Source organism: Chlorocebus sabaeus, chromosome 15, assembly GCF_047675955.1.
Source record: "Chlorocebus sabaeus isolate Y175 chromosome 15, mChlSab1.0.hap1, whole genome shotgun sequence".
Taxonomy (NCBI): domain Eukaryota; kingdom Metazoa; phylum Chordata; class Mammalia; order Primates; family Cercopithecidae; genus Chlorocebus; species Chlorocebus sabaeus.
This window is the reverse complement of record NC_132918.1, coordinates 36,833,690-36,847,802: the sequence shown is the minus strand read 5'-3', so window position 1 is coordinate 36,847,802 and position 14,113 is coordinate 36,833,690. Positions and strand designations below refer to the sequence as shown.

General features: G+C 38.8%; 1 protein-coding gene across 1 annotated transcript in view; it reads left to right on the top strand.

The window, feature by feature from the left end:
- ARHGEF26 (Rho guanine nucleotide exchange factor 26) overlaps positions 1 to 14,113 on the top strand; it is a 143,780-nt gene that overhangs the window by 427 nt on the left and 129,240 nt on the right. The window contains exons 2-4 of the mRNA XM_008008663.3: positions 126 to 1,253; positions 2,583 to 2,622; positions 7,903 to 8,048. Of these exons, the coding sequence (XP_008006854.3) occupies positions 177 to 1,253; positions 2,583 to 2,622; positions 7,903 to 8,048 (1,263 nt within the window). The 5' untranslated portion in view covers positions 126 to 176. The remainder of the gene's footprint in view (positions 1 to 125; positions 1,254 to 2,582; positions 2,623 to 7,902; positions 8,049 to 14,113) is intronic.

Sequence of the window (14,113 nt, the reverse complement as noted above, 5' to 3'; positions counted from 1 at the left end):
CGGGTAAGTGTGGTGCAGTCGTGTCCTGCGCAGCAGCAGGGGGACCGCGGGACTCGGAGCACGCGAGTCGGCCAGGCGTCCCCGCCTATCCGCAGGCACAGTTTCCTAACTTCTTTCCTCTTTAGGCAAGACTGACCCGGTGTTGCTCCTACCGGGGCTGACTTCGAGGCCCGGCTATGGACGGCGAGAGCGAAGTGGATTTTTCTAGCAACAGCATAACCCCTTTGTGGCGGAGGCGGTCGATTCCTCAGCCCCAGCTGCTGGGCCGGAGCAAGCCGAGGCCCCAGTCCTACCAGAGCCCCAACGGGTTGCTAATTACGGATTTTCCGGTGGAGGACCGAGGGACGCTCCCCGCAGCGCAGACTCTCGCCCAGGTGCCCACCGACTCGGACAGCAGGACGGTACATAGGAGCCCTCTGCTTCTGGGAGCCCAGCGGAGAGCGGTGGCCAATGGTGGGACGGCATCCCCGGAGTACAGGGCTGCCTCTCCTCGACTTCGACGGCCCAAGTCACCCAAGCTCCCCAAAGCGGTGCCGGGAGGCTCCCCGAAATCCCCAGCAAACGGCCCGGTGACCTTGCCTGCGCCGCCGCCGCCGGTTCTGCGCTCCCCGCGGACTCCTAACGCGCCCGCCCCCTGCACCCCCGAAGAGGACCCGACTGGGTTGAATGCCAGCCCGGTGCCTTCGCCCACTGCAAATGGCCTTGCCGCTAATAACGATTCTCCTGGGTCGGGTTCGCAGTCCGGCCAGAAGGCTAAGGACCCCGAACGGGGGCTCTCTCCTGCGCCCCAGAAAAGTTCTTCAGAACAAAAACTTCCCCTCCAAAGGCTCCCCTCCCAGGAGAACGAGCTCCTCGAGAATCCTTCCGTGGTTTTGAGTACAAACAGCCCCGCCGCCCTCAAAGTGGGGAAGCAGCAGATCATTCCAAAGAGTCTGGCCTCGGAAATTAAAATAAGTAAATCCAACAATCAGAATGTGGAGCCCCACAAGAGACTCCTCAAGGTGCGCAGCATGGTGGAGGGCCTAGGAGGACCTCTGGGTCACGCAGGGGAGGAGAGTGAGTTCGATAACGACGTGGATAGCCCAGGGTCTCTGCGGAGAGGCTTGCGGTCCACGTCTTATCGCAGGGCAGTGGTCAGTGGCTTTGATTTTGACAGTCCTACCAGTTCGAAGAAGAAGAACAGAATGTCTCAGCCTGTTCTGAAAGCAGTGATGGAAGACAAGGAGAAGTTTTCCAGTCTGGGAAGGATAAAGGTAAAAGTGGGCAGGAGTGTGACACGCCATTCACTAAGCCAAAAGTAAATGTGTTGGGGGGTAGGGAGGAGGAGCATAGAGGAAACCCGAAGAAGTCATTCCCTTTTAATTCTGTGTTTTGCTGTTGATTACTAGTGTACATCCAGCTCTTGGCCGCTTTGATGCTGGCCGGCACAGCCGAGTTTAGTGCAGCTTTGTTGGAAGAAGTGAAATTCATCACCTTTAAATTTCTAAGCTCAGGCAGAATTGGGGGGACAAGAGTGAAATATGGCAGATTATTGGCTGAGTGAGTCTTGACCACTTTTAAAAGAGATAGCTGAAAGGGGGAGGAGCATGCTCAGACCCGCACTCTGCAGTCAAGTTGTCTGGAGTTTGCTCAGAGGTTTCAGTCAATGGTAGTTGTTATCACAGCTGATTCAGAAAAATGCTGATTCCTATTTGAGCCTGTTGATTATTTTTTTGCTTTTACTTACTGAATTGTTTTTTGAGTGGTTACTACACACTTGATGTCATTCAGGTAGAATGTGAATTTGCAAATCAACTGCCAGGATCACAAAAGACACAAATATTTTGTCATCTTTTTTGTTGCTTGTTTTTGTCACCATGGCCTATGGTTGTGTTTTATTCCCGTTGTATGCCCATTCATCCTTGAGTGCATTTAACAAATTGGCAGCTGAAAACTTCAGGTTAGGGTGACACTGTGTGGTATTGCTCCCCTGTATTGTCCCATTAGCTGCACTTATTAAAATATTGCCAGAAACAGGGAAAACTGAAGAGGGATATTTTGGAGTGTATGCTGCCTTCCACAGAAACAAGACAGATCTCAGCAATAGGGCAGAGATTCTTTTTGGCAGCCACATTTTTTCTTGGTTAATCAGAGCACTGGAACCAGTCTATATAAATGTCACATATGCAAAACACAAGCAAGCCTGTTTTATTTTAGAGCCCATGGTCTTAAAGAAATTACATAACATTTTATGTGTTTTTTCCAACTCTGCAAGTATAGCAAAGTTCAATTTAACAGTGATGGTGAATCACGAGTAGTAAAATGAGCTGACCTGCTAGTTATTTGAGGATTCTCAGTCCGTTTTGACAGGGTATGGGAGACCTTGTACATTTTATTTCATTGTTTCAGTGAATTGTAGTTATCAAATGGGTGAACTCCTCCAGAGCTCAGCTTCTGTGTGCTCTTGGAAATCTAATTAATGTAATGACAAAAAAAAAAAAAAGGTACTTAAAATAGCTGTATTTTGTATTTGGCTCATTCATACATAGTTTGCTTTTCCTTTTTTTTTTTTTTTTTTTGCTTTTTTTTTTTTTGTCTCTTAGAAAAAAATGCTGAAAGGACAAGGAACATTTGATGGGGAAGGTAAGCATTTAATTTTCAAAACTTTTATTGCTGTTTCAATGTGGAATACCAATTATAAGTTGAAATCCAACTGCAATAACAAAAATGCTTAAGATGAGAAATATGTCCAACTTCTTCCCAAATTATACAGTCCAAAGCTTCTCATTAAGCTAACTTTTTACCTAGTAATGCTAATGGTGAATATAGTTAATGGCATTTTTTATAGGCTGATAACTTTTTCAGTCAATGTCCTGGGATTTTTAATTCTTCTCTACCTTGGCTCCATCCCCATGTCCCTCAGGAAACAGAGAAAGAGTAAGACCAAGCTCTAGCTTTTTAGTTAAAAATTCTGATTTTGGCATTTAGATCTGAAGTCATATTTCTTTAAGTCACATTTCCTTTGACTTAGTATTCTGCCCATATTTCCACATTTTATTATCTTTTCTGATTTCCTGTTTCCTTGTTAAGTTTCAGCTTTGGGGGAAATCTAACTCTCCTGACTGACAGAAACATGTTCTCAAGACTTTGCAACCCATGTAGTATTTTTATTAAGGATCTCAAAAACAAAAGCAGCTTCAACCAGGTATTCAAACCCTAATTAGATTAATGGACTTTCTGTAAATAGATGGGTCAAGTGTCAGCCAACTGGAAGAGCATGAAGGGAGCAGTCCCAGCTGTAGCACTTGTTGGGCTGGAGGGTCATGGTGGTAGTGAGGGTAGTTACTTTTTGTCATGTTTTGAAGTGTGAAGATTTTCCAACCTTTGAAGAATAATGAAGAAGGGGATGCTCCTCTATAAGTCAAGCAAATGTGCAAACTCCCAGAGTTATAAAATACGTAGCCTTAGGTGATTATCAAATAATTCCCTATATAATTTTTATAAAGATGAGTTTCCTACTGGAACATTTAAAAATGACTCATCTATAAAAATTCATTCACTGCACCAATCTTAGGAAATCCAGATATAGTATTTAGCTGGTTGGAATAAGTTCATCTCCCTAATTTTATAGTTGAAGAAACCAGAAGATCTGAGAGGTTTGGCAACTTGTCTACTGTCACACCTAGTTACACAGCCAATAGTAGGACACAGATCTAGTTCTTAGTCCCATTTGCTGCTGCTTATAGCACTCTATGAAGTGAACAGCATCTACCTAATATTTACCTAAGGAGATGCTTTACATTCCCTGGAATTTGGTATTTATTTTGTGACCTTTGCCTAAGAGAGTTTAAAATTTTTAGATTTTTTTTAAAGTCAGAGACTAGACTTCATTATAACTAGTTTTACATTATTTCCTTTTATAAGGAGTTGTTTCTGTGTATCCTCTCGTTTCTTCTCAAATATAATGACCTAGAAATTTTTTTCACACATATATATGTACACGAGGAATGCAGGATTCTTAACAGTTAATGATTAACAAGAATATAACTAGGGAAGCAGTATGGCCAAATGGTGAGAATCTGTGATATTAGATAGAGCCAGGCAGACCTGCTCCTATTCATCAGTTGAGTGATACTGAGAAAAACTCTTTATATAACTGGGCCCTCACTGAGCCACCTCATGTGTGAAATGAGATTAATAATAATGTTGCCTATGTTGTTGTGAAAATGAGAAATCTATCAGCGATGTTATGCATATACTTTGTGCCAACTACTTAGTGCTTTAAAGACTAGGGGAGACTCAGTCTTGACCCTCGTAATCTGCTTTACATAGCATGACAATCAGAGACCAGTAAAATCTTGCATAGTGTTACTTTAGTCATAGTGCATACAGAATAACCTATAGTTGATGAGAAAAGGGGTAGATGCTTGCTGGTTTTGGTAGATGGGAAAGGCAATTCAAACTCAAAATGCCCCAAACCAAACTCATAATATTCCCCACTAAACCTGAATCTCTTCTGGTGTTCCCATCTCCTACTTTCTGGTTGTGAGGCCTGCAGACCTAGGAAACATCCTTAACACCTCCTTCTCTCTGCCCCCATATCTAATCTTTCACCAGTCTGTTCTTTGTTATATAGCTCAAACCTCCATCATCTTTCATTGACTACCCCAATAGCTTCTTAGTCTTCTAGGTAGTCAATGTTTTGTTCTCTACTCTAAGCAAGTCTTCCCTTTTCATGGAGTCCCATTATGTTCAGGAAAGAGATGCTATCATGACAGTGTGAAAGAAACTCAGTCCTTTTGTATGCAGGGTAAAATCCAGTTTTTAGCATTGCCTACAAGTATTTTGTTGATTTGGACTGTCTGGCTTATTTCTCTAAACTCACCTTGTACAATGTGGCCACTAAACATACCCAAGCTTTAACCACATTGACTCTCCCTAGTTCTTTTAAGATATAGCAGTGTATCACTTAATGATGAGGATACGTCCTGAGAAATACATCCTTGGGCAATTTTGTTGTTGTGCAGACATCATAGAGCGTACTTACACAAACCAGATGGTATAGCCTAGGACATATGGTACAGCCAAACCTGTACAGCGTGTTACTGTACTGAATACTGTAGGTAGTTGTAACACAATGATATGTGTGTATCTAAACAGAAAAAGTACAGTAAAAATACGATGTAAAAAATTAAAAATGGTACTCTTCTATAGGACTCTTAACGTGAATGGAGCTAGCAGTACTGAAAGTGGCTCTGGGTGAGTCAGTGAATGAGTAGTGAGTGAATGGGAAGGCCTAGAACATTACCGTACACTATTGTAGACTTCATAAGTAGTGTACACGTAAGCTACATTAAATTTACTAAAAAACTTTTTTTCTTCAATAATAAATTAACTTTAGCTTACTGTAACTTATTTTGTAAAATTTAAAAATTTTTGAAACTTTTAAACTCTAGTTTTAACACAGCTTAAAACACAAATGCACTGTACAGCTGTACAGAAATATTTTTATTTCTTTATATACCTATTTTGTAAGCATTTTCTTATTGTAAAAAATTTTTATTTTTACTTTTGAAATTCTTTTGTTGAAACTAAACACATGGATTAGCCTAGGCCTGCAGAGGGTCAGAATCATCAATATCACTGTCCTCCATCTCAATATCATGTCCCACAAGAAGGTCTTCAGGGGCAATAACATGCATGGGGTTTTCATCTTCCATGATAACAATGTCTTCTGGAATACCTCCTAAAGGACCTGCCTGACGCTGGTTCACAGTTAACTTTTTTTTTTTTTTTTTTTAGTAAGTAGGAGTACACTCTAAAATAATGATAAAAAGTATGGTATAGTAAATACATAAACCAGTAACATAGTTTATTATCATTATCAAGTATCATGAACTGTACATAATTGTATGTGCTATACTTTTGTATTTTTGGCAGTGCAGTCGGTTTGTTTACACCAGCATTACCATAGACGTGTGAGTAATGTGGTACACTACAACATTAAGATGACTAGGTGATAGGAATTTTTTAGCTCCTTTATAACATATGGGACCACCGTTGTAAATATGGTTTGTCATTGATCAAAACAGTGTTATGCAGTGCGTGACTGTATTATGTTTCCTCTTATGTTCCCATTATAGCTTTTGTGTATGCTTTTCCTTTAGCTCTGTAGCTTCTCAGCTTTCAGACCTTAGACTTTCCTCATTGACCAAATACCTGACTGCCACACTACATCACACCCTACTGAAAGTCTGTTCGTACCTGTATATAAATCCTTCAGTTTGTAAGCATGTATTTGTGTAAGATCATTATGTCCTCAAACCTATAGTGACTTCCCATCACATTTTGAGTAAAAATCAAAGTCCTTTAATGGCTGAGGCAAGACCCTACTTCATTATAACTAGTTTTATGTTATTTCCTTTTATAAGGAGCTGTTTCTGTGTATCGTCTCATTTCTTCTCAAATATAATGACCTAGAAATTTAAAAAAAAAAATTTCTAAAAGCCCTCTGATCACCCTCAACTCCTATCTTCTATCTTCTTCTTCTTCTTCTTCTTTTTTTTTTTTTTTTTTTTTTTGAGATGGGGTCCAGTCTGGAGTGCAGTGGCGTGATCTTAGTTCATTGCAACCTCTGCTTCCCAGGTTCAGGCTATTCTCCTGCCTCAGCCTCCCGAGTACCTGGGACCACAGGGGAACACCACCACACTCAGCTAATTTGTTGTATTTTTGATAGAGGCGAGGTCTCTCTATGTTGCCCAGGCTGGTCTCGAACTCCTGACCTCAAGTGATCTGCCCGCCTCAGCCTCCCAAAGTGCTGAGACTACAGGTGTGAGCCACGATGCCAGGCTTCATCTCCCATCTTCTGTACTTTCTGCCCATTTTCTTGGTACTTCAGCCATGCAGTTGTCCTTGCTGCTCTTGATACATACACACATACCAAGTAGACTCATGCCCCAAGGCTTTATACTTGCTGTGCCCCCAGTGAGATGCTGTTTGGGCACCAGTTCTTCATCAGAGTCAACATCAAGGGCCTTTTCGTTGTAGTTTTGATACAGGTGGCTCACTTTCTCACCTCTTCTATGTCTCTACTTAATTTTCACCCCAGTGAGGACTTCCTAAACTACCCTGCTTAAAATCTACATGCCCTCCTCGCAGCACTTTCTACCCCCCTTCCCTGTTTCATGTTTCTTCATGACACTTATCAGCATCAAAATACTATCAAAGTTGCTTGCTTGTTTATTGCAGTTCTCTCATGCTTTAGTATCAGCTCCTGAAGATTGAGATTTTTATTTTGTTTCTATTATTGTAGAATAACAGGTGCTAAGCTGTTGCTTCTTGTGGGACAACCTACTAGGTTCTTAGTAGGTGTAGGTATTTTCTAAGTAACAGTTGAATGAATAAATGCATGAGTGAATTTGACAGTTTTTCTTATTAAACTGTTAGCTCATGAGAGGTGGGTGAGGACATGAGAGCTCTTGAAACATGAGGGGTGTCTTTCTTTTGTTTTCCATTTTACTTTCAGCCCTTGGCATATCATAGATATACAATAAGTGTTTATTAAATAGATAAATGAATGGTGACGGACCTGAAATAAAAGGTAGGATGTAATTTAACCTAAATTACAGTGATTTAATAGGCCTGACTGTCCTTCATGAGTAGTGGACAGAAACATGGAAACTTTGCTTCCGTTGGCATTCTCTGTATGGACTCCTCCCCCTCCCCTGCACTTGAGTTTGAGATAGAGCTATGTGAATGAGAAAATCACTTTTCTGTAATTATTCTTCAGGGACTAAATCTTGTTTGTCTCTCTGTTGTTTATAAAATTGGAGGCCAAACTTTGGGTACATATGATGTTTATTTAGAACAAGTAACATAATGATTGAGAACAATTAGTGACACATAGACCTTGTTTTCTTGCAGAAAATGCTGTCCTGTATCAAAACTACAAGGAAAAGGCCCTTGACATTGATTCTGATGAAGAGTTGGAGCCCAAAGAACAGAAGTCAGATGAAAAAATTGTGATTCACCATAAGCCATTGAGATCCACATGGAGCCAGCTCTCTGCAGTGAGTGTTTACCTTCTTGTCTATCTGTGGTAGGAAAAAAACAAGTTGTGGAAATTATGTGTGGATTTGGCTTTTGTTCTTTTCTGCCAGTGATACTGTAACTGTAAAGAGAAAGACTCTTTTTAGATTGCGAAATGTTTCTCGGAACTCTGCCGGCACTAATGAGAACGTGAACTTTGACACTTCTGGTCAGGAAAATGAGGTTTGATAAAATAAAGTGCTATGAGATTGATGTACTGTGAACTCTGGAAACTCTACGAGGTCTCTCTTTTTGTTAAATATAGTATAGTGTAAGTATAGTACTAGCATAACCTGCACTTTGTCATAATTATGACTATATATATGCGCGTGTGTGTTTGTGTATGTATGCATGTATATGTACATGTATGTATGTACCTGTATATGTATCTCTGCACAATAGAGAGCTAGTTACAGTTCTTCCTTTGAAATTTTTTTTTTTTTTTTTTGAGACAGGATCTTGTTCTGTTGCCCAGGCTAGAGTACAGTGGCACGATCTCGGCTCACTGCAGTCTCCTAGGTTCATGTGATTCTCCTGCCTCGGCCTCCTCTTGAGTAACTGGGACTACAGGCATGTTCCACCACACCCAGCTACTTTTTATATTTTTAGTAGAGATAGGATTTCACCGTGTTGGCCAGGCTGGTCTTGAACTCCTGCCCTCAAGTGATCCACCAGCCTCAGTCTCCCAAAGTGCTGGGATTGCAGGCATGAGCCACTGCATCTAGCCCTTCCTTGGAAATTTAATTTGATATAGAAATGTTTATATATTCTTAAAGCTGATTAATGAATGGTATTCTGTTCCATCTCCCTCTGTGCCTTTTTTGTGTGCTTGTCTCTGACACTTAATTTTGTGTTGATGAGTAATTTCTCCTCTCTGCATCAGACACCTTTTGCTTTTTAACTGTATATTTTTTTGTTCATGGCTTACCAAATGTCACAGTTTGATGCTTAGTTTACTTGATAAGAGTTTGGGCACAGCATTTGTGAATATCTGGTGAATTAGCAAGTAGAAAGGAATTCCCGTGACTGGCTTGGTTCGGGGGAGCTTTGCATCAAAAACAAGCCATACACCTCCATGAGTCCTTAGGCAATATCAGAGCAGAGGTGACAGAAGTGTTCAGAATCAGGAATCTTGTGCATTTAGGGAAAACACCAGTGTAAGAAAAGGAGTTGTTAATGTTGGTGCTGTATAGCCAGGGCTGTGGGAATGTGCATATGTAAATGGTGGGAGACAACTTCTGCCTCAAGCTTTACCTTCCCTCTTCTCACCTGTATTGGAATTCAAAATTCAATACACCAAGCGCTTTCTCCCTGTCTTGTTCCCACCTCCTGATTTTGTTCTTAGGAGAATCTGTTCATTTCCAGGGCCTCTGAGGTATAGCACCCTTATGATTATACCCAAAATTAAAATACCCACAGTGGCAGGGCAAGTAGAATGAATACATGATGCTGGTTTATGTAGGTGATAGGGAGTGGTGGGAGCTGTGGTGAACAGGCCTTATATAAATTGAGCAGCTACTACTTAGCTCAAACCAGGTGAGCGCAGGGGCTCACTGTGACCAGATGTTCTGATAATTAGAAAAGAGAATATACAAATCCAGACTTTTATGAGTATTTTCCCAACTCAAATTTTAAAGAAATGTTGTGTGTCCAATAAAGTATTCAGATTTGACCTCTATGCTAACAGTTTGTAAATTCTGTGATATTTTTTGAAATTTTGCATGTGGTTAGGTGGTCAAAGCGAACCACAGAATTGGTGTATTAATTAGCAGCCTTATACCCTAATCTAATGATCTCATGATATGTGTATCCCAAAACAGGTATGTGGAAAAACTGGTGACAAGGTCCATTGAGGCCTTGTCGGCTCTAAATGGCTGTCATTCAGTTCATTCAGTTGTTGGTATGGACCATTTGGTAGAGGATTCAGGAGAAGAAAGAAGGCTGTGGATTTTTTGTTTCCTCTTTGTGGCAGCAGCTGTGTTTGTTAGCATAGGCCTAAATCCTGCTGTTGGTCTCCGAAAGAATGCTAAAAAGAAATGTGGATTTTTATGTCAGTTACACCCTGATCCCACTTAGCTTTAGCCCAAGAAACAGGCTGCCATATTTGTGCCTCCTGGAGTTTGGCTTTCATATAGATGAGCAAATGTACATACAATTAAATAATAGTGCATATCCTTCAGTTCAACTTCGTTTATGGACTTGCATTTTGTTTGGCAAAAAAATGAATGTTGTGTCTTTTGTAAATGATATGTAAACGATACGGATATCATAGAACTATCTTGTAATAAAATGTAAAACTATAAAGTGAGTTCTGACTTTAGTGTATGTTATCTTGGAGTTTAGTGTTCCCGGGAGGCTTATGTGTATTTATTGTGTTGCTTGGCAATTACATTTAATGAAAGCAGCATGATTGGACTTTGCCACTTAGCATTTCTTAGGCACCAGTCTGCATTTCTTTGTGCCTTTCGTGTCTTCACTTAAATTTTACTTTAATTTCTTTTTGTTATAAAGTGCTTTAAACCTGTAGAAAAATTAAAAGATAAATAAAGGTAATCAATTTCTGTGTACCTATCACTCAGATTGAATAAATGTTAATATTTTAACATATTTGCTTCATTTTCTATTTTTTTAGACTATTACAGCGAACTCCTCCTTCCTTTCCAGTTCTTTTCTCCTTCCTACCTCCCCAGAGATAACTTTATCACTATCCCTGACGTTCTCTTTTGCCCTTCTCATGCGGGTTTTCTGTCCACCAGAAAGATACAACCAGTTCTGGCTTTTAGGAAAGTAGATATTTTAACACCAGAAAGCAGTCATTACCTTTTTAGAAGCTCATCCACTACTAAATTTTCAAGTGGTATTTAGGACCCTAAAGAGAGGAGGCTTTGTAAATCATTAACAATGTCAGGATGTTTCTCATAAGTGATCAGCACCTCCATTTCTCCATCTGACCCCTCCTGATGGTGAAGCTGCAGTGTTTAGGGCAGGTCTCAGAAGACTTTCAACTTTAATATATATATTCAGCTTTGATATATAAATATATATGTGGGTGTATATATAGAGTTGGAGGTCTATATATATAAATACCTAGTATAATATATGTATTAAACCTAGTATTATCTGTATATTAAATACTAGGTTTTATATATAAATATGTATAAAGTACTAGGTTTAAACCTAGTGTGTATATGTATACACCTAGTGTTTTATATGTATATACCTGGTGTTTTTATATATATATAGTGTTTTATATGTATATAAAATACTAGGTTTAATAGTAAGTATTAATATATAGTAATAATACTATAGTAATAGTAATATTACTAATACTAATACTTAGTATTAATACTAGGTTTAATACTTAGTATATAAAATATAAAATATATTTATATATAAAATTTTATATATAAAAATATATAAAATATAAAATATATTTTTATATATATAAAATTTTATATATAAAAATATATAAAATATAAAATATATTTTTATATATATAAAATTTTATATATAAAAATATATAAAATATAAAATATATATATAATTATATATATATAAAATATATAAAATAAAATAAAATATAAAATATATAAAATAAAATAAAAATATTTATAAAAAATATAAAATATATATAAAATATATAAAATACTAATAGTATTAAATACATAATACTTAGTATTAAACCTAGTATTTTATATACATATTAAACCTAGCATCATTCATACATATATATATATATATATATATAAAATTATTCTTCCATCCTTAACTTTTAATGATCAAAATAGTAAGGTAGCCCCTGTCTAATTTTGCGTGTAACGTTTTAACACAAAACACTTCTTAAAGTCGAGTCTTAATCCTAGAAAGAATAGAACAAGGGGTTTTCTGGCAGTGAGTTAGGTCTCAGTTTGGCATATACTTTCACTTCCTGCTAAGGAGGGTAGGGAGTGAGTGCACATGTGCAGTAGCTAGTGTTGATTGTTTTATTTTCTAAAAAATCTCTTTATTGCAAACACCTGCCTGCCTCCTGGGATGGTGAAACTGTCCTTATCAGTTGACTGTAAGAAGCATCCATGATGCCAAATACTTTAGAAGTGCAGCAATTTGCAGTAATTTATGGTTGTTACATAAGATCTTTAAGCCTTCAGTCTGTAGTGTAATTTGTCTGAGCGTGTTTGTTTATGTTTCCTTTGGTTTCATTGGACCATGCCAGGTAAGACAGTGTTCAATTCTACAGGTGATGGGCGGTTCCCCATTTATGGTGTTGGGAGAGGTTTAACTGTAGTGTTGTCATTTAGGAATAAAGGAGAATTATAACTGTGTAAGAGGCATTTATTTAGTTGGGCCTCGGTAGAATAATAAATGATAGTCATTTGTTTAACTGAGCCTCAATGGAATAATGAGCCACAGACTCACCAGACTATTAGGACTAAAGAAATAAGGCTGCACACCTACAACTATGATCTGTCAGGTTTGTAGAAGATCAGATAGTTTTAGGTGTGCAGCCTTATTTCTGGGCTCTTTTTTCTGTTCCATTGGTCTGTGTGTCTGTTTTTGTACCAGTATCATGCTGTTTGGTTACTGTAGCCCTGCAGTATAGTTTGAAGTTGGGTAATGTGATGCCTCTGGCTTTATTCTTTCGCTTAGGATTGTTTTGGTTATTTGGGCTCTTTTTTGGTTCCATATGGATTTGAGAATAGGTTTTTTCCAGTTTGTGAAGAATCTCAGTGGTAGTTTAGAATAGCATTGAATCTGTAAATTGCTTTGGGCAGTATGGCCATTTTAATGATATTAATTCTTCCTATCCATGAACATGTAATATTTGTGTATTTGTTTATGTCATCTCTGATTTCTTTGAGCAGTATTTTGTACTTCTTGTAGAAATCTTTCACCTCCCTAATTAGCTGTATTCCTAGGTATCTTATTTTTTTGTGGCAATTGTGAATGGCAGTTTGTTCCTGATTTGGCTCTTGGCTTGACTGTTGTTGGTGTATAGGAATGCTAGTGATATGTGCACATCAATTTTGTATCCTGAGATTTTGCTAAAGTTTTTTTTTTATCAGCTTAAGAAGTTTTTGGGCTGAGACTATGGGGTTTTCCATATATAGGATCATGTCATCTGCAGACAGGGATAGTTTGACTTTCTCTCTTACTATTTGAACCCTCCCTCCCTTCCTCCCTCCCTCCCTCCCTCCTTCCCTCCCTCCCTCCCTTCCTTCCTTCCTGCCTTCCTTTTTTCCTCCCTTCCTCCTTTCATTCCTTCCTTCCTTCCCTTTTTCTTTCTTTTTCTTTCTCTTCCTAGATTGCCCTGGCTAGGACTTCTAGTAATATTGTATTAGTCCATTGTCATGCTGCTGATAAAGACATTCCTGAGGCTGGGTAATTTATACAGGAAAAAGGGTTCAATGGACTTACAGTCCCATGTGTCTGGAGAGGCTTCACAATCATGGTGGAAGGCAAAGAGGAGCAAGTCACGTCTTATGTGGATGGCAGTAGGCAAAGAGAGAGCTTGTACAGGGAAGCTCCCGTTTTTAGAACCATCAGATCTGGTGAGACTTATTCACTATCATGAGAACAGCACAAGACAGACCAGCCCCCTTAATTCACTTACCTCCCACCTGATCCCCCCGACAACATGTGAGAATTCAATATGAGATTTGGGTGGGGACACAGACACACCATATCAACTGTGTTGAATAGGAGTGGTGAGAGACGGCATCCTTGTCTTGTGCTGGTTTTCAAGGGGAATGCTTCCAGCTTTTGTACATTTAGTATGATGTTGTCGTGATGGGTTTGTAATATATCGCTTTTATTATTTTGAGGTATTTTCCTTCAATACCTAGTTTATTGAGGGCTTTTTTTTTTTTTAACATGAATCAATGTTGAATTTTATCAAATGCCTTCTCTGTATCTGTTGAGGTAATCATGTGGTTTTTGTCTTTAGTTCTGTTTATGTGTGCAAATCACATATGTTGAATCAACCATGCATCCCATGGATAAAGCCTACTTGATCATGGTGGATAAGCTTTTTGATGTGCTGCTGGAT